A 21,552-nucleotide genomic window follows, 5' to 3' on the forward strand; every position below is an offset into this window, starting at 1 on the left:
TTTTTAATAATTTTTTTTTAAGTTTTAGTTTGAGTTTTTTTAGTACACTAAGTTGAAATGAGAACTATTGCCTTGGCAATTAGCGAAGATAATTTTTTTTTTTAAGTTTTTTCATATTTATTTTATTTTACATTCTCTGTAGGTTTGTGAGTAATATTGGCTTATGGCTTTTTGTACTGTTTGTGTTTGTCAAGCATCATTGATCTGATTCAAACACACAACGCAGTCCATGTTTTTACATGCTTCAATTGAAATCAGGCTTCAAAATCCAGCAGATAACCGCACTTTAGAAACTTCCTGCGTCCCAATGAAACAGAAGGCTTAAAATGAGGGGCAGGTTTAGGTGTCGGGTGATAGAAAATACAGTTTGTACAGTATAAAACCATTACCGCTATGGCGAGTCCCCCTAAACCACAAATACAAGTGTGTGTGTGTGTGTGTAGGATTTGTTTAAAATCCATCTGCCGTTCCACACAGTCAGGTTGTTCACACATTAACATCTGACCTGAATTCCCCCCCCCCTCTCTCTCTCTCTCTCTCTCTCTCTCTCTCTCTCTCTAATCTCATTAGTCTGTACTGTAGAGCTCATCCTCTCATCCCTAATTCACTCCTACGTTCTTCTCGTCTAATTATCACTCCCTGTTTCTGTCTAGACACCTCCAGCTTCTCTCTAGGTTGTGGCTTCACCACTGACTTTGCTTCCCGGCCCACATTTTACTCTGAACATCATCGAGTATCGACACTGTTTACTGGTTTGAACGGACCTGTACCTATTTGTGTTGAACCGCCGGTCTAGACGAGTATCTCCAGCTCTGGTCTGATCCCGTCCTGCATGTTTTTATCTACTTTAATTCCTCAAAATAAACCTAAATGAGATTGTAATGAAAATGTCTGTCGTTCGTTCCATTCTTGTATTTTAATTAATGTATTTTGTTTGGTTGACCTCAATACACCCAAAAGTATTGCAAGTGTTCAGTACTTTAATGCAGGTTTTTCAGGAAACCTGTTTGAAATCAGTTATTATTTTTGCAGTTCTGTTTAATGCCACTAGAGGCACCAGAATAACAGCCTTCAGCTTTAATGCATCAACACAGGGGTCAGGGTTTGCATGATCTAAGAATATGTTTTGATGGTCTTGCATCATGCATTGTGGTCAGATTTAGCCTTTAAACATGACCTGACATCTAGAATGGGATTAACAGATGGTGCTGTATAGGGACACTGAAGTTTGGTGTTTGTGTGTGTGTTTCCAGAGGACAGAGCACAAACCGCAGTAATCATGAAGCAGGTTTACAAGGCCACCGTTTTGCCGAAACCCGTGTCTTTCCTGTAAAGTCCTCATTCTGTCCCTGAGACTGATTCAGTCTGAGGTGTTTTACACATGTATGTCTCTGACTCTGGAGGGTTTGTCTTTAACTTCTGGTGTGTTTGTCAGTGTAAATCTGACTGGTGGATATTTCTCAGATCTCAGAGTTTGCTGAGGGAGACGGACTTGATTCACACAGAATGAGTTTGTCTCAAATCAGTCACTTTCCTCAAGACGCATTGTTTGCTGAAAGATTTTCTTTCTTGATCTCTCTTTCTTTTTTCGTGTTCTTTTCTATTTGTATTTTCATTTTGTTTTTTTTGTTTTAGTTTTTCATTTTCTAATTTCTTTTCTTTTTTGTTTCTTTTTGTTTTGTTTCTTTTCTTAATTTCTTATGATTTTTTTAAATATAATTTCTTGTTATTATTATTTTTCATTTTATACTCCGTTTTATTTTATTTATTTTTATTTTATTTTATTTATTTTTATTTTCTTTCTCATTTCCTTCTGTTTTTTTATTATTTTTTATTTTATTTTCCTTTTTATTTTCTGTCTTATTATTTTTATCTATTTTCCTTTTTTCTCATTTTCCTTTGTATTTTTTTCTGTTTTTTTCTTTCTCTCTCTTTCTGTAGTTTCTCTCCCTCTATTGTTTCTGTCTTTATTCTTTCTTCTAAACTCAGATTTCTTGTATTTCCTCCAGGAGTTGAATTACCGTTGCAGTGGTTTAAATGACGCTGGGGTTGTTTGTCAGTCATTGAAGCTAAATCCATAAAGTTCGGTGTTTTTGTAAACTCCCGGGCTCTTTTCCGAGCTTTCCTGATCTGTCATCTCCTAAAATCACTTCAGTTTGCTTCCACACAAAGAGCTTTTGGGGTGTGTGTGTGTGTGTGTGTGTGTTCCTATGGAAACCGCATTGCACATTCTGTTCCGTTGACTTGCTTTTGTCCAGAGAGATTTGTGGCTCAGAAACTGACATCATTGTTGAGAATAAGGAACGGATGATTTGCATGAAGAGCAGGCCGATGGCTGCAGGCAGAGACTCTAGGAAAAGGAAATGAGAAGGTCAAAGGTCAGAGACTGGAGGCTCTTTAGAGACGTGACATGCTGTAGTACATTAACGTCTATCTCTTTCTCCTGAATAAATGCTCTTTTGTTTTGTTTTTTGAATGAAAAAAAATGTGTGTGTGTGTGTGTGTGTAATCTCTTAAGCTTACCAAGGCTGCTTTGATTAAAAATAGGCCCCGGTTGGTTTTGGTGTATTTTTGTGTCATCTTTACTCACTGGCTTTCTGTCTTCTCCCCCAGGCTCAGGATCTGAACGTCATCGAGGAGGTGATCAGGATGATGCTGGAGATCATAAACTCCTGTCTGAGTAACTCGCTCCATCACAACCCAAACCTGCTGTACGGGCTGCTCTACAAGCGGGAACTCTTCGAGCAGTTCAGATCGCATCCGTCCTTCCAGGACATCATGCAGAACCTGGACACGGTGAGACACGACTGTGTTTCAGCTCGAGTGAGCTCTCTAGTGCCTTCTGAGGGGCATCCTACACCAAACAGAAGTGACTGATATGAAACACGCTTCATGGGCAGCTGCTGAATTGCTTATTATTCTTCAAAACATGCAATGCATACGAGTTTGACAATATGTTGATAAGGCATTTAAAATATATATATGATGAATATTATTTAATATGTTTTTTAGAGAAGGAATATTTCTATTTAAATCATTCTTATATAAATATTATATATACATGAGTATGAATTATATATTTTTTATAAAATAATTATAATAATAATAGAAAAAATGTGTATATATATATATATATATATATATATATATATATATATATATATATATATATATATGTATATGTTTTTATATATATATATATATATATATATAATGTAAAAATAAATGTTATACATATTATTCTATATAATAAATATAATAATATATAAATACTACATGCAATCAATATTTTAAGCAATTACAAATATGTATCAAAATTATAATATATAATTGATATTTTAAAATGTAAAAATAAAATTTTAAAATAAAATGAAATTATAAAATGATATAAAACCAGTATATATATGTATATATATATATATATATATATATATATATATATATATACACATATATATATATATATATATATATATATATATATATATACATACACACACACATTTATTTTAAATGATTTTATTCAAATAAATATATAAATGTATATTATAAATAAAACTAAAATTCATGTTTTTAATGAGCACATTTATTTATTTTTTTATTAGATGAAACCCCATCCATATTTACTAATCTATGAATAAAATATAAATGTCACATTGCTTTCTGGGATTGTGTCATCTGCAAAGTATACCTGCAATGCTGCCTTTGAATTTGATCAAAACAAGGAAACTTTATAAACATCAACAAATGCTTAAAAAAAAACTACCACGGTACGACCATCTGTTACCATCACTGTACCATTGTACCTCCACAGTTCTGTGTTCATGATGCCTAAATAGGTTCCCTAGGTGGACAGTTCACTAGATTAGAGCTTTGGCTTTTGTTTAGAAGCATTTTTCCTGTATCTGTCTAATTCAAAACAAAGCCCTCAGTGTAAAGATTCATATACTGTAGATGAAGAGAGGTTTGCACTGGAGCTGGTGCAGTTATAATGTGCAATAGAAGCCCAGGGGGGTTCTGGGTAATCTACAGAACTCAGGAAGTAAATGCCCTCTTTAAACGCACACACTGGTGCATTAATGCTGCATGACTCACTGCAGAATAAAATACATCCCCAGATCACTTTACAAATTCATCCAAAACCCGAGAGAGGATGAATGAATAGAAAACTAGTATACTGCATACTAAATATAGAAATTCAGAAATGCAAACAGTAGTATATTACATGGACATTAATGCTATACATTTGTGATGTCGGAAATATATACAGTAATTTTTGCATAATAAGAATGCAAAGCATAGAAGATCACAGTTGATTTATAAAATATTAAATATATTATTGTTGTTATTTATATATATATATATATATATATATATATATATATATATATATATATATATACACATATATACATCAATGTTTATATTGCTATATAATATTAGTATAATAATAATAATAGCATATATATATATATATATATATATATATATATATATATATATATATATATATAATTTAATTTTAATTTTAAAAATAATTTTATTATATATTTCCTATATTAAAACAGTATATAAAATGCATTTTATGTTTTAATGATTAAATTTGATTACAATTATACATGATAATAAATTTTAAAATTTTATAGCAATATTAATATTTTTTTAACAATATTAAATGTTATATATAAACTTAAATGTTATATAAAAATCGAGATTTAATCAAAAATGTATTTTATTAATATAAATTGATAATTAAATCTGTTAAAAATTATATACAACTAAATAATATATGTATGTATATAAATTTAAATAAATAAATGTATGCATTTAGCAGACGCTTTTATCCAAAGCGACGTACATTGCATTCACGCTAACAATTCTCTCCTATCATGTGTTCCCTGGGATTCAAACCCCACTTTTTAGACTTTTTTCGAACCCCACTGTAATCCACTTTTGTGTACAAATGTCTTAACTTTTGATGCTCAGATGAGTCCAGGAGATGTTAAAACATTAACTCATCACTCTCAGGCCTGAAGGTCAAGTCACACACATTGCATTGTGGGATAATGTATCTCACACCGCAAACATCATAATTTCAGTCTTTACGGCATTCCTGTCATTGCACTGACTGTGTGTGTGTGTGTGTGTGTGTGTGTGTGTGTGTGTGTGTGTGTGTGTGTGTGTGTGTGTGGCAGGTGATCGGATTCTTCAGCCAGCGACTGGAGCAGGCAGGAAGTGACCTGTCAGTGGAGAGAGTTCAAGAGGTCATCAAGAAAGGTGCGGCGGCCCTCCCTAAAGAGCGTCTGAAGGTAAGTGCACAGATATTTATGATGATGCATGTTTGGTACATTCATAACTTCACTGAAACCCTGTCTATCTGTGAACATCGGTCCTCTGTCCACCTCTCCACCCGTCTGACCTCTGACCTCTGATGTTTGTTCCATTTTCAAAACTAAATATCTAGCTGCGTCTAAACATGGAAGCGTGACATTTCACTTCCTCCTAGAGACAGGAAAACGAATTCTTTTATATGGATTAATAATTCACCAGCTGACTGAATCACACAACTGCCATCTGTGCTCACCTACATCAGCTGTTATCATGGGAAAAATGATTAATAATGCTTTTATAAATAAATAATCAGCTAAATAAAACCATTCGAAACAGCCTTGTTGTTTGCAATATTTTATTGAAATGAAAACACTTTAGATTAATCTAGCGAGTAAAAAAACTGAATAGGAATTTTTACATTGTCATTTTGCAATTTTAAGTCTTGTAAAAATAAAAAGTAATATATTATTTTATTTTATTTTTTATTTTATTTTTTATTTTATTTTTTATTTTATTTTATTTATTGTATTTATTTTATTTATTTTATTTTTTTATTTTTTTATTTATTTATTTTTTTTCAAGCTGTAGTATATTACGCTGACACACACACACACACACACATATTACACCCCAAGCTGGATTTGTGTCGGCTAACTTTTCACGTCTTATATTTGGTGAGTGGATTTGTTGTACCCTGCGTGTAATCTGATGGAGAAGCGTGTGTCTGAACACGTGAGCGATCATGTCTGAGATCGGCTCATTATCACAAACGACTCCTCCAGGGCCATTCATTACGCTTTATAACACACGTCTGCAGAAGAACAGGAAATCACACCGATCTGTCTCTGATATACGGCCTGAAACACTGGAATAAATCTCCAGCACGCGTCTCCTTACCTTCCCATCCTTACCCACAATCCCCTCTGATCCCCTTAAATCAGTTCAAAAGTGTCCAGCGTGTGCCGTTCGTCTAGCGTTTAATTGCGTGTTCGATCACATGTTTATGATCAGATGGAGATGGTTCATGGATGAGTGAACAGCGTTATTAGCAACAAGATGCTTCCGTCACTGAGTCTTTGTTTGAGAGCAGGGCTGAGCGATGGCATGATGTGCACTAACTCAGTGTGGATGCATAATGTTATGATAATTGAGTTTTGCAGCAATTATGAGACTAAAGATATTATATTTTTGAAAGTATTGCTTATTTTGTGCATGCATATTTGTGTCGGATTGGGAACACCGGGAGAAACTCCAGTGACCCGGCAAATTATTTAAATATATGTGTGGGATTATTAGCAGAAACCATAACATGTGTCATATACATTTCATTTCTTCGAATGCATTCATTATTTATATAAAAATATATTGTAGAATATAATGAGCTACTGATCTAGTGGAGTTTTTGAAAACATAGTCTTGCATCTTTAGTTTCTACTAGGTTTGTCTTGTGGTTTTGTTGGCACACGTGTGTGTCTGTTTTTCTATTTGTGTGTGTGTTGTGTTGTGTTGGATTCTAGTCTAGACATCTAGACACACACACACACACACACACACACACACACACTCAAGCATGCAGTGGGCAACACAACAGTCCCAAGGGAGCATCTTTGTGCTTGAGGGATGTTCCGTACCCTCGGCCCTGGTACAGACGGCCCTTACACACACACACACACACACACACACACAGGAAGCGTGAAAGGCCAGACTTGCTGTCTGCCCAGAGCTCTACCTCTTTCTGTCTCTCCGGTTGTCTTCTCTCTCCCTCTTTAGTGTTGAATAGGAGCAGCGACAGCCGTGTGTGACGTGGACGGAGTGATAGAGGCGTGTGTGTGTGTGTGTGTGTGTGTGTGTGGTGATAAGACACAGACACCGTGGCTCCTGTGACGGAGGGCCGCATCAGCGTAACACACACTCAGACATGCTTTCATAAGACTTTTGGATGCATTTTGAAATACTCCGATGTGACTCTTAACATGTCGTGAGAAAGGAATTGGATTTTTTTCTGCATGCTTTCTTAATGCATTTAAGAGCCAGACTCACTTTGGCGTCCTCGGTTTGTGCTTCTAGGGTTATCTTGATGTAAGTGTTCCTAAAATCAAAGCGACCCTGTTTCAATCGAATAAAACACTGTTGTTCAAAGGTTTGGGGTTGATACAGCGCAAATTAGAAATATTTGTATAATTAAAAATATGTTTACTCCAGTCTTCAGTGTCACATGATCCTTCACAAATCATACTAATATGCGGATTTGCTGCTCAAGAAACATTTCGGGTTATTATCAATATTGAAAAAAAGTCGTGCAGCTTCATATCTTTTGTGGAAACAGTGACACATTTGTATTTTCAGGATTCTTTGATAAATAGAAAGTTGAAAAGAACAGCGTTTGTTTGGAATAGAAATCTCTTATAGCATTATAAATGTCTATTCTGATCAGTTTAATTCAGTTTTTGTTTTCTTACACGATTTAAAATTGCATGTTATTTAAAAAAAATACATAAATCTAATAACTTGCCTCTTGAAACAACATTTTGACTCCATTATGGAAATATATTATATCTACATTTGCATAAATTCTTATCAGTATACGTCTTGAATTAGACACAAGTGACTGAACATATCTCCTGTTTAATATAAGTGTGTTTGCATTCTTACGTAAAATCATCTGTGTGTGTGTGTGTGTGTGTGTGTGTGTGTGAACCGTCTCTGTTCTGAGGCTCAAAATGCTTCTAACCAGGGCCAAGCCGAGTGGTGACCTTGGAGCGCAGCCAACCATGAGCCAATTCTGCCCCAGCACTGTCTGGCCTTTCTCTTCCCAGGAAACACTGGGGGTCGTGTGTGTGTGTGTGTGTGTGTGTGTGTGTTTGTTTGAGAACCGAGAAGAGAACAGTTTGACGCAAGACTTCAATTCAGAGAATCTCTGAGAGTTTATATTTGCCCTGAGTGGAGCTCCTGCGTCCTCTGACATCGATCCCTGCACCGCTCGATTTCCTCTTTAATGTTGCGAGTCGTTCACGATAAGGAGATGATATCTGTCTGAAGGTCATTAAAGACGGCCGTACACGGTGAGATTTCTGCTGTCGTACAAGCTCGCAGATGGGAGAAAATCGCAGATGATCATTTTCAAACATGTCAAAATAAAATAAAAGGTCGCTGTCGGTTTAAATTCGTGCGGAAGAACAAGACGATTTGGCGATCCATCGGAAGTTGACCAATCAGAAGATGAGAAAAACAACATAATAGTCATTTTATATTTGTTTTTCCGAATTGTCAAATTTGCCGTTCAGCTTTATGAATGTACTACCTGGTGTATTTCCAGCAAAATGAGCAGAAATTCAGAAATAGCCTTCTTGTATATATGTCTATATGTATGTATGTGTGTAATGGGTACAATTTAAATATTGTGTAAAATATTATAAAATTATAAAAAAAAATTATGTATCCATTTAAGCACATTTCACACATTTTGGAATTTATTTGTAAACTTGAGGGATTTTTTTTATTTATTGATTTTTTTTTTTCATGAAATTTTCATTTGGCTGAAACAATATTATTTATGGAATTTACTATAATGAATTGATCTCATCATAAAAGTACTGGCATGATGTATAAATACTTTACTAAATACTTTCGCATTACAATTTCAATATCATATATTTTTTTTTACTTTTCAGAGAAAAACAGTCACAAAAAAAAATGCATGTATATATAGAGCGAGAAGGATATATATATATATATATATATATATATATATATATATATATATGCAGTAAATAATTTTTTTATTCTTTCTTTTGATTTTATGGACAAATATGACCAAGACAAGCTCTTGACATGTTTTTGACACATTGAAGACGATAAAGAATGGACTAAACGTCCCTTGTGTTCTGTCATCGGCCGTCCTGAAAGCCTTTGACCTTTGACCTCGAGTCCCTCATCACTTCATTTCCTCCCACATGTGACCGCCCGGCTCCGTGTGTAAGGAACAGACGTGAATAGAGCGAGCGAGTCCGGCCAACTTCTGAGCTCTTTCTGTGGCGTCCGATATGAAAGCGCTTCAATGCGGCCTCTGTTTGGCACAATGAGAGGATGCTGATGCATTATTAACACCGATAGACAGCATTAACACCTGCGTCTCACCGGAGCTTGATAGATCTAACACCTCACAGCTGTCGGTTTTGGCCGGGGCATATTTTATAAGTGTTTGGTTGAGTACTAACACTGTAATATTTGAGACGTACACCACATATAGTTATAGTTTTCACATTATGTTGAATGATTTGTTGGAATCAGACGAAAAATTACCTGTCTGAAGTCGATAGGATCAGCAAAGTCAGTTTTGAGAAAATCGAGTTTACGTTTTTTGAAGGATACAAAGCCAAATCACATGCTACGTTGCGTTTTTTCCTTTATTTCTTTTCTTAATAATAATTACTATATTAAGACTATTAATATAGCTGTTATTTCTGTTATTATAAATAAGAACAGATGCAAAAAAAAAAAGAACAAATATGAGAAAAAAACTAATAGTGCTTTAACTTTTTCATTTTGCTTCTAAACAAACGCATTTAAAAAAAAAAACTAATAATCAAATGTAAGAATCCCTATAAAGAAATTGATTATTAAAAGCATAAAAGCAGTTCAGTCAAGAGCAGTGAGTGATTCCCTCTTTTCCTTTAGTGTTAAATACAAAAAAAGATACATATTGAGGTAATTAAACATCTAAAATTGTTATTAAAATATCCCAAAATAGACCAAATATCAGACAACTTGAGACTGGCACTAAATATCCACGATTTATAATAGTATGTGATTATATTTATAGTGTTTTTTTTATTATTATTTTTTTTTAACTAATATCTATGATTAAAATATTATAATTACACTATATATAATTTTAAATCGTATATTTAAATAGTATATTTATTATTAATATATATAGAATAAAATTGTATTATAATAGAATGTTTATAGTAAATATATTGATTTATTTTTAGATTATAGATTTTTTTTTTTTTTTTTTTTACAATTTATTTAATTATTTTATTGCCATTTAAATTGTGATTCAAAAGAAAAGTCAGTGAGAATTTGGAGAGAAGCGTGCACAATTGTCACGAAACTAATACTAATAAAAAAATGAATGTAAAATATACATTTGTAAATATTTATATGAGTGTATGATCTCATCATACTGGAAGTGTTTCAGATTGAATTCATCAGATGCATTTACATTTCAAAGAGAATTGTGTTATTTACAGTAGATTTACACTGGCAAGTGATGCATAATTGCATAAATCAGATGACGTCTGTGGCATCACTTTGCAATTTAATCTTATTCAAATTCATTTGCAATGCCATTGCCCTGTATTTGAGTCTCAAAGCGCATATTCATTCATGTAAATCCACTAAAAACTCACTAGACACACGATTTTGTTTGTATGAATGGCTGTTTGCATGTGCTGTCAAGTTTGCATGGTTTTTTGTTTCACAATCCTTTACAAAGCTTTCTCTGGCACAAACTCTCAAAGCTGTCAGACTTCCAGTGAGTCGCTCATAGCAGCAGCACTGATGGGAAATGACAGCATTTGTTTGCAGAACCGTTCCAGTGAAAGAGGTTCCTTCATGTCTTCTGGGCTTCTTTTCCTCCGTGGTTTCTGAAAAGAGCGGAAGGATGATTTCTGTTGAACTGTGAATGAAGCCGAGAGTGAACGGCGTTCCCCGAAGCCACAGACAGACAGCTTCCTGTTTCAGAGAGTGCTCTTCCTAAAAGTCAGCCGATATGTTTGAGAGTCATTGTGTTTGTTTAGGGACGGGTCAGAGGTCATTGATACTTGGCCATAGTTAGCAAGTCAAAACTAAACCAAGAGCTGCTGTAACCTTCAAAATCTCAATAGGGAAATGATGGAGCGGATGTTTTCTGAGATTACACATTTTTGTTTTGTTTTTATTTTATTAGTTTGTTTTTGTGGTGAATTTTATATATTTTACAGATTTGATTTTATATTATTGTCATTATTTTGATTAATTTATTTATGAAATATTTCATGGAGGTTTTTTTTATTGCTTTCATGACAATTTGTCAATTTTACAATGCCTTATTTATACTTTTTATGGATTTAAATTCTATAGATACAATAGATTTATAGATGGATTTAATTGTGTATGCAATCTGTAAATCATTAATTCTTATTATATTATTTTATATCTTTTTTATGTATATTTTTATTATTATTATATTTATTTTATTTTATTATTTATTTTATATATATATATATATACAAATACAAAAAAATACAAAAAAAAATACAAATACAAAAAATATATATATATTGCACACACACACACAAAAAATATATATTACACACACACAAAAAAAATATATACTACACAAAAAAAATATATAACACAAAAAATATATATATATTGCACACACACAAAAAAATATATATATTACAAAAAATATATATATACTACACACAAAAAAAATATAACACAAAAAAATATATTTAACAAGCAAAAACATATATATATATTACACAAAAAAAAAAAATATATATATATATATATATATATATATATATATATATATATATATATATATATATATATATATAACACAGAAAAATATATATTATACAAAAAATATGTATATATATTATACATAAAATATATATTACACCAAAAAATATATATATATATATTACAAAAGAAAAATATATATTATACAAAAAAATGTATATATATATATATATATATATATTATACAAAAAATATATATTATACAAAAAAAATATATATATATATATGTATAATATGAAATATGAAGTTATTGATTTCATTTATTACTTTGTTTGTTTGTTTATTTTATTATTATTATTTATCCAAATTCCCTTTTGAATTTATTTGGAAATTTGTCATTTGTTTTCTATTAGATTTTAATTGTGGCAATACGATAGTATTTTATATTTTATTTCACTTAGAGGGAAATCTGCTGAAATTGTCATGAGAATTGATCTGAGATATATAGATGTGATATATGTTTCACTCAAAGCCTCAAGTTAGTTTAATTAATAGCATAAAATCCCTGTTAAATAGCATCATTCCTGGTTACGTGCAACATTGCCCACAAACCTGAAGAGACACGAGATCTGGAGAAATCGATGCTGCTAACTTACCTGTTACTAAATATGGGATTTTTGATGTTTGTTTGTTAAAATTACATTAAAACCCTTTGATTCGACCTGGGTTTTTTTTTGTACTTTGCATCAAATGAATGAATGGTAAAATGCGTCCAGCGAGGCCGGTGTAAATGTAGACACTCAGGAACGCTCGTCTCCTCCTCACACGGCCGCTAGCGTCTCAGATGCTAGCGCCGCGTATCACTTTACCAGAGGTTAAGAGGGTTGTATTTAAACATGAAGAGCAGCGTCTGAGGTGATGCCGTGTGTCATATAATCAATCAAACTCAAGTGTGTTCACCTCACAGGTGGATGGAATTACACTTCAGGCTTCACCTGAAATCAGATCACACACACACACACACACTGTATCTGTGTTCGGTGCTCATTATCAATGCTTATTTATGCTCTTCATTTGCACTCAGTCCTCTTTGAATGTTTTTACATACAGAAGAATAACACAACTCTCCACTGATGTGCGATCAGAATCAAACCACAGGAAGACGGTGAACGCTGCATGATTCAGCAGAATAAATATTTATCTTTCATCTATAATCTTTCATCAGAACGAGTCGTTTTACGTAAGAGAGTGACGCTGGATGTTGAGTTATCTTTGTGCCTTGAGGGCATCATTTCTGAACATCCATCCGTCTCGTGTTATGATCTTCAGGGACAAATTATTCAGATGTAAAGCATCTTGAATGCTTCATGATTTGATTAAAAACGAAGCAGGAATGCAGTGCAACATTTACACCAGAACTGATCGCAGTACAAGTCAATGAGAAATGTTTTGAAAGACAACAAGAAAAACTTGCATTGTGCATAATTGCTGTTGATGTTAGTCAGCGTTGATGATGTTAACTAAACTTTTAAACATTTATTTTTAAAGATAAAATAAAATGAAATGCAAATGTGAGATTAAAAAGGCAATATAATAGATGAAAAATTAAACCTAAAAAAAACGTAAAATAAAATATGCTTAAATTGAACTACTAAAATGACTAAAATGAAAAATAAAGCTAAATAGAAATATTAAAAATTAAAATTAAAATGTAAACTGAAAATAACAAATGAAATGATATGCAAAATTTTATTTATTAATTAATAAGCACATAATAAATTACTAAAACGTAAACTTAAATTAGAATTAATACTGTAAGTATAAAAATAAAAGCCAATTCAAATTAATAAATACCATACTAGTGTCTATCTATCCATCTATATAAATAATTTAATTATTCATTGATAATCTATTATAAAATTAATTTTAAAATAGATTAAATATAATGAAATTTAAAAATGAGATGGGGGAAACTGAAACTTGTTTTCAAATTGAGAACATTAATAAAAAAAATTAAGTTAAAGTATTGAAAATACTCTAATATTTAAATATTAAGATAATACTACAATTAAAATTAAAAAAATATAAAAATGCAATTCAGTTCAATTAAAAAAAAAACGCTCACACTCACTGAACAGAATAAAGAAGGTGGACCTGCTGGGCACAGTTGTTTGTGTAGGGATGCACAGATTGCTATGAACGTTTCAGCAGGAGTTATTAACTGAATGGACGTGTGTTTCTCCTGCAGAAGTTTCCGGAGCTGAAGTTTAAATACGTGGAGGAGGAGCAGCCGGAGGATTTCTTCGTCCCGTACGTCTGGTCTCTGGTCTTTAACTCTGCGGTGGGTCTGTGCTGGAGCTCTCAGGGCATCGAGCTGTTCAGCATGGACTCACCCTGACGGACGCAGGACTCTTGTGAAGTGCCTACACACAGCTCGCTGAACCCCTGAGCTTCTCTCGTCGCCGGCCGCACTGAATTCTGGGATTGGTACGATTTGGGAGATTCAGGCACCGCTCTGATGAAGCTAAAACACTGCGGTTGATTGTGATGATCATTTGTTTGTTTGCTTGTTTCTGTTTGTGGGTCATGGGTCACGTGGGGGAAATTTCTTGAGTGACGGTGAACATTAATCATAGTTTGACTCCGTTAGGAATGATTGTTAAAGAAATAATTCACCCAGAAATGGAAATGTGATGTCCTTTCGAGATGTAGATGAGTTTGATTCTGCATCAGGTTTGGAGAAATGTAGCATTGCGTCACTTGCTCACCAGTGGATCCTTTGCAGTGGATGGGTGCCGTCAGAATAAGAGTCCAAACATCACACTCCAGTCCATCAAATAATGTCTTGAAAAGCCAAAAACAATCTAAATAAATGTTTTTATCAGCTGTTTAGACTCTCATTCTGACGGCACCCATTCACTGCAGAGCATCCATTGCTGAGACACTGATGCAATGCTCCACATTCTCCAAATCTGATGAAGAAACGAACTCCTCTACATCTTTGAAGACCTGAAGGTGAACACATTTTCATTTTGGGTGATCTCTTCCTCTAACGAGCTGATTATTATGCACAGCTTCATCACATATCACTATATATAGTAAGTTACAAATAAATAATATTTGACCTTTTTTGGCTTGTTTTATAGAATGCCTTGCTGTTTTAAATTAATTAATTTATTGTTATTATATTTAGTTCGTCAGACCCATACAGTGCTCTAATATAATCTACATCTGAGCATCTGCACAAAGAAAAACCAAAACATAAATATATATTTATATATATTCTTTCCTTACATTTGATGTTGATTGGGAAAATATCTTGCGTTTAAGTGGTTTTTTTAAGCATAAGAAGAATAATGATACATATTTAGATATTTGTGTAATAAAATACGCGATTTTCCCATGTAAATGGCGTTTAGTGTATCATTTATGTATATTATAGATTGAGATGATTGCATGTACATTACTGTATAGACAAATACACACTGTTTCTGTTGCATTGCTGTTCATTCTCTCAGTTTTTAGGGACAGCGATGGAAAATCTTTCCTGTTGATGACCTGCGTAAATAATTAATAAAGCGTATGGGAAATATTCCCCCGTTACTGATGAGTTTAGGTCTTATAATGTGTCCCTGTTACACTTAAAGCAGAAACAGCCCATTTTTACACTTTTGCTCATTTCTTGCAGGTCTTTTTTTGGTATTTTTGGAATTTCATATTTAATGTTAAGAATGCATAATTAGACATAGCATCTTTTTATTTTGTCCCTCTTTTTTTTTTGATTCGTTCTTGCATATTTATGTAAAAGGTAATGAGGAAAGACTACAAAATTGCACGAAAATTTGCTTTGATTGCAAGTCTGTGTTGGAAATGAATTGGTTTTCCCGTATTCCTCTGGTTTGACTGACAGCTAATGAAGTTTGTTTAGCAGTTTCGCTTGCGTTATCTATGACTGATTCAGAGTCAGTCTTTCTTCCACCAATAAAACGACAGCAGAACTCCTGCTGTAATCCTGGGCTTTCTTGTGGTTCTTTAAAGTGCATATCAAATCATGTAATTGCTTGAAGGCCTAAAACTGTTTACTGAAGAGTATTTCTGCAGGAATGATTGTGAGTGTAAAAAAGAGGACAGTGACTGTTGAGTGCTTTCCATTACAGAGTCAATGAATCATGGGAGTCAAATACGCCTGTGAAATGAAGCATTTCTGCAAAGACGTCAGTAACTGAAACCTTTTGTGGTGCTTCATCTGCGCACGTCAGAATAAAGTCAACACCACATGAACAAAAGTGCTTGTTTCTGAGTGTTTGGTGGAATCTGTTGATGTGATTGGCTGTTGCTGTTAAAACGAGTCTGTTCTTCTGCAGGAATGCACAGGAAGATGGCGTTTACTGTAATTACAGCTCACAGAGACTGAGTTTCCATCAGAGACGCTGTGTTTGTTAAAGCTTCATTCTTACAGTCACACGTTATACCTGCATCGTGTTCAGGTTCTCGACTCTCAGCGCCATTATTTGTGCTGAATGTGTTAACATCTAGTTATGCTCAGTGTAATTGTATTTATTTATTTTATTTGTCATTTTCTATTCATTGTTGTCGTGTTTTCTTAGTATCATTGAGATGCTATTAGAGCTTTTATTTTTTATTAATTATATTTTAATGTTTTCATTTTTATTTTAAAGTCATTGAGTTGCTTTTGTAATTAGTTTTTTTTATTAGTTAGTGATTTTCTTTATTTTAAATATTTATTTTTATTTTAGTTGTTTAGTTTATCAAATGTTGCTTTGGCAACTAGATTAAAATAAGTGTATTTTATTTCAGTTAATGTCTATTTCAAGTAACAAAAATGTTTTTAGATAAATATATAGGTATTTATTTAGATATTTTCTGTTTTAATTTTAAAGTTTTGGAATTTTTTTTGTTTATTTTTAATGTCTATTTTTATTATTTTTTATTTTAGTATTTTTTGCGTTTTAGTTACTTTAGTATATCATATGTTGCTTTGGAAAGTAGTTTAAAATCAGTATATTTATTTTATTTCTGTTAAATGTTTATTTCAGGTAATGAAAATTTTTTTTTGATGGATATATGTTTTTAACTATTTCAGTTTTAATTATTATTTTAAAGGTTTAGCTTTTTTTTTTATCAAATGTTGACTTGGCAACTAGCTTAACTAAAATGTGCATATTTGATTTTATTAACCTTTTTTTATTTCAAGTAACAAGTGTTTTTTTATGGTTTGACTTTTAGTCAGCTATAATAACTGAATCTGATATAATCATATAATGCAGAAACTTCAGCATTGAGTGAAGCCTGTATTTGGAGACGTGTGTGTGTGTGTGTGTGTGTGTGTGTGTGTGTGTGTGTGTGTGTTTCAGCGCGAGCAGCACATGGAGGTTTTGCCGCAGTGTTTCTTCTCACCTGTGAGGTCACCTTCTCTATTCCTGACTCTGTCATTCAGGTGAATGAAAGCACTGTGGGATTGTGGGTATTGTATTTCCAGCAGACACTGGCCCAACGGTGTGTCGTCACAGTCTGTGTGGCTCAGGGTGTGTTTGTTTTGTGTGTTTGATGTGCAAAGATTCTTCAAAATATCCATTTGGTATTCCATAAAAACAATATTATCGTTGAGTAAATTACTGCTTTGAAAGTGGCCTTAACTCGAACTTAAGCGAGTACTAAAAACTTTTAAGTCTGTTATATATAGATTAAATATTATATGCATGAGGATGAGTTGTGTTTAGTAATTTCTGATTTTTAATTATTGATGTTTGTTTACAAACGGTGATCAGAGCTGAAAAATGAAAATGAAATGTAAATTGAAAATGAAAATTGTCTGTCATTTAAGTATTATTTATGTACTATGATGTTTTTATTAATATTTTGAAATAGCATTTTTATATATTTTCATTTTTGTTTAGTTTTAGTTAATCTTTTTATTATTTGTGTGCTGTATTGTCTTTATATATATATATATATATATATATATATATATAATTTATTTCAGTTTCTAAGTTTATTATTAATTGATCTGATTTCAATTAGTTTCCAAGGCAAAATTGTAACATTTCAATTTAGTTTCAGTTTTCTGATCAAATTTATATTTTATATTTGTTATTTATTTCAATAACAGGAATGTTTTGATATAGTTTTAGTTAATGATTGAGACTGTTCTGCAGCGTCGTAAATTATTAATATATATATATTTTTTCATGTGTTTTGTGATGCATTACTCACATCTGTGTATAAATGTCAGTGTGTCTGGGTATTTCCCGGCAGACAGCAGGTCACCTGTCTGGGTCAATCTGTAGACCCCGCCCACTTCTCCATGACTGGGGCATCACCATGACGACTGTGATGCTGTTGGCATTAGAAATGATGCTGATGCTAGACTGGCTGATATATCTAGAGCAGAATAACATACAGATCTTGACTTGGGACTGTAAGAATAAAAACCACTCAGAACAGTCTCTAAAATTATTATAAAAATAAAACGCTCCAAACACCTTAGCAAAAAAAAAAAACACTTTAGCAACCAAAGACAACCAAGCATAGCATTGCACGGAACAATACATTAGTCTAGTTGATATTTCCTAATCAATGCAACCTTGGGTTTATCTTCCTGTTTTCCCTTCATTAACTGATCCAGTGATTTGGAGTCGCAGCACTTCTTTCTGAAGCACTCGAGTGGACAGCCCGAAGTTTAACAGAGCAATTCAATGTCATATAAGACTCGTAAAAGTTCAGCTGATGGTCATAAAGCAGTCCCAGCTTCTACAGTGCATCCAGTGAGAGATGAAGGCAGAGCGGGCTTATGGCGTCCCATCTGGTGATCATGTCCTGTTTGATTCGTTCATGGGAACCAGTTTGTAACGAACACTAGACAAGATGCACTCACTATACCCTGCTTCCTTTAACATGTCAGTCTGTCCGTCAAAGCTCTCAGTGACGTGATTCTTCTGCTGTCGGCCCATCAGTTTGGCTTACAAGTGGAGTGTATGTCCACCTCTGCCTCTTTAAATCTCTTTTCTGTCTGTATAGGGGCCATGTCGGCCCTTATAGCGGTATGTGTTCTTTTATACAGCAGGGCCGTAATGTGAGGTGATTACATGCGAACTGAGAGGCAGAAAACATGAAAGTGCGGCAGTGATTGTCTTTAACATGCCTGCCATTTACAGCAAGAGGTTTGAATAGTCACTCTAATTCTGAGCTGCAGGTGTTATTTAATATTTATAACATTTATATTCTATTGAATTATCTTTTTTTTGTATATTTTCAGATTTCATTTTAACTTAGGATATTTTTTTTATTTAGTTTCGGAATTTGACGTTTTTCTTATTTTTCGTAGTTTTTATTAGTAGCTATTAGACTAAATGGTCTGTAAAAAAAAAAAAAAAGCCTACCTATTCTGATAAAGAGAGATAAAAATTGCTTGGAACAAATGCCACCCTAAAAGAAAGCCTTGCCACCCCAGTTGGCAGCAACGAATTAAAGGTTATGGCCAATTTGAAAATTTACGAGCGCGAATCTTTCGTGATTCGTGATCCCGCTCCGAACTCCCAAACTGACTCAAATGATTCGCGAACCCGCTCCGAACTCCCGAACTGATTCAAATGATTTGCGATCCCCAAACTGACTCAAATGATTCGCGATCCCGCTACTAACTCCCGAATTGATTCAAGTGATTCGCCATCCCCAAACTGACTCAAATGATTCGCGAACCCGCTTCGAACTCCCGAACTGACTCATGATTTGCGATCCCCAAACTGACTCAAATGATTCGCGATCCCCATAACTGACTCAAATGATTCGCGATCCCGCTACTAACTCCCGAACTGATTCAAGTGATTCGCCATCCCCAAACTGACTCAGATGATTCTCGACCAGCTCCGACCTCCTGAACTGACTCATGATTTGCGATCCCCAAACTGACTCAAATGATTCGTGATCCCGCTCCGAACTCCCGAACTGATTCAAATGATTTGCGATCCCCAAACTGACTCAAATGATTTGCGAACCTGCTCCGAACTCCCAAACTGGCTAAAATGATTCGCAATCCCCATAACTGACTCAAATGATTCCCGATCCCGCTAATAACTCCCGAACTGACTCAAATGATTCACGAAGCCGCTCAATCTGCCAATGTGCCTGTAATGTTTATTTATTTATTATTATTGTCAGCTAATAAAACATATGCTTCAGGGATCATATTCATATTCATATAACATCTAAGGCTAAATGTAGCTCTTGACTGGTTGAGTTAGATGATGATTAACACTAAACAGTAGAAAATCAGCTGAGTCTCCTCATCTGGAAATGTTATTGGCTGTTAAAGTCTTGTGTTTCTTATAATAAATTGACATATTGATAACACTGAACCTTTTATAATGCTCTTAATTACATGTGGATGCTGTATGCATTAGTGAGTGTGGAGGTGCTTATGGGGTATGGTCACTTATTCCTTATATGAACTGTTTCAAATGCAAGACATTGATTGCGTGAGATTAAGTTTGTAAATGGCAGCCTGTTTATCATCAACCTATGATGACTCTGACTAAATTCAGTATATATACGTCTGCCATATGTCGCCACCCCTCAAAAATTCCTGCTCCCTTCTCGCCACCCCATCAATATTTTTCTAGATCCGCCCCTGACTCCGAACTATTAGTAAAAAAAAAGTACAAATAAAAACCACTCAAAACTCACGAAAAATACAAATTGGTCAAACTATCTCTAAAAACAAAATCGCTCGGAACTATTAGTAAAAAAAAAAATCGTAAATAAAAACCAATCAGAACTATAACGAAAAATAAAAATTGCTATAACTATAACTAAAAACAAGAGTTGTTTAAAACAGTTGCTCAGAACTATTACTAAAAATTTCAAAAATTAAAATCTCTTTTTAACTTAAACAAAAAAAATCGTTTAGAAGTATTGCTAAAACAAAATGCAACTTGCGCAGAACTATTGCTAACAAAAACCTCAGAACTACCGCATCAGGATAGATATACTGAGAGACGGACTATTTATATTCTCTTCATGGTCTGCTTTCGTTCTGCTCTCACAGCGTGACCTTTGACCTCATCAATAGGGTCAGCTTCCTGTGGTCTGTTGTTTGCGTTTCTAGCAGCCAATTGATCCGCTTCTGTGTGAAGAAACAGGAATTCTCTGAAGTTCACATCAGACAGACGAGTCCAATTAAATACACTTGACACAATATGAGCACATGCTGGATCTATTGAAATTGAATTATGCTGTATATGTAGGTCGTTTATGTGTTTTTACTTCTCAGAAAGACTGATTGTATCAGGCCACAAACCATGTGAAACAGCTTCTGGTTCCTGCAGTGGTGCGACAGTGAGATCTGTGTGCTCCGGTCATTTATGAGTTTGAGCTGAGCTGTTCTCCATCATATCACTGTCCACATCTGAGCGTCGTGCAGTTTCTTGATCTGTCAGATGAGTCTAGGTTTGATCACTAAACGGCTGTTTTGTTCCTGAAGTCATAAATGAAGAAAAAAAACCTGACAAAGGGCATTAGTTTGACTCCATTTGGACTAAATAAAAATAAAATGAGAGCATACATGCATAGATAAAAGAATTCATGTAAAAAAAAAGAAAAAAAAGATAAGATTTATTTTGAAAGAATTCGATAAATAATTTAGAAAAAAAAAACATTGTTTATTAATGAAGGATTATATATTTAGAC

At 33.6% G+C, this 21,552-nt stretch overlaps 1 protein-coding gene across 1 annotated transcript in view; it reads left to right on the forward strand.

Moving 5' to 3' along the window:
* Window positions 1-15,864, forward strand: part of LOC113064452 (dymeclin-like) — a 53,840-nt gene extending 37,976 nt beyond the window's left edge. The window contains exons 15-17 of the mRNA XM_026235309.1: window positions 2,614-2,796; window positions 5,196-5,309; window positions 14,096-15,864. Coding sequence (XP_026091094.1) covers window positions 2,614-2,796; window positions 5,196-5,309; window positions 14,096-14,245 — 447 coding nt within the window. The 3' untranslated portion in view covers window positions 14,246-15,864. The remainder of the gene's footprint in view (window positions 1-2,613; window positions 2,797-5,195; window positions 5,310-14,095) is intronic.
* The last annotated feature ends 5,688 nt before the right edge of the window (window positions 15,865-21,552 follow it).

Source organism: Carassius auratus, chromosome 46 (assembly GCF_003368295.1).
Source record: "Carassius auratus strain Wakin chromosome 46, ASM336829v1, whole genome shotgun sequence".
Lineage (NCBI taxonomy): Eukaryota > Metazoa > Chordata > Actinopteri > Cypriniformes > Cyprinidae > Carassius > Carassius auratus.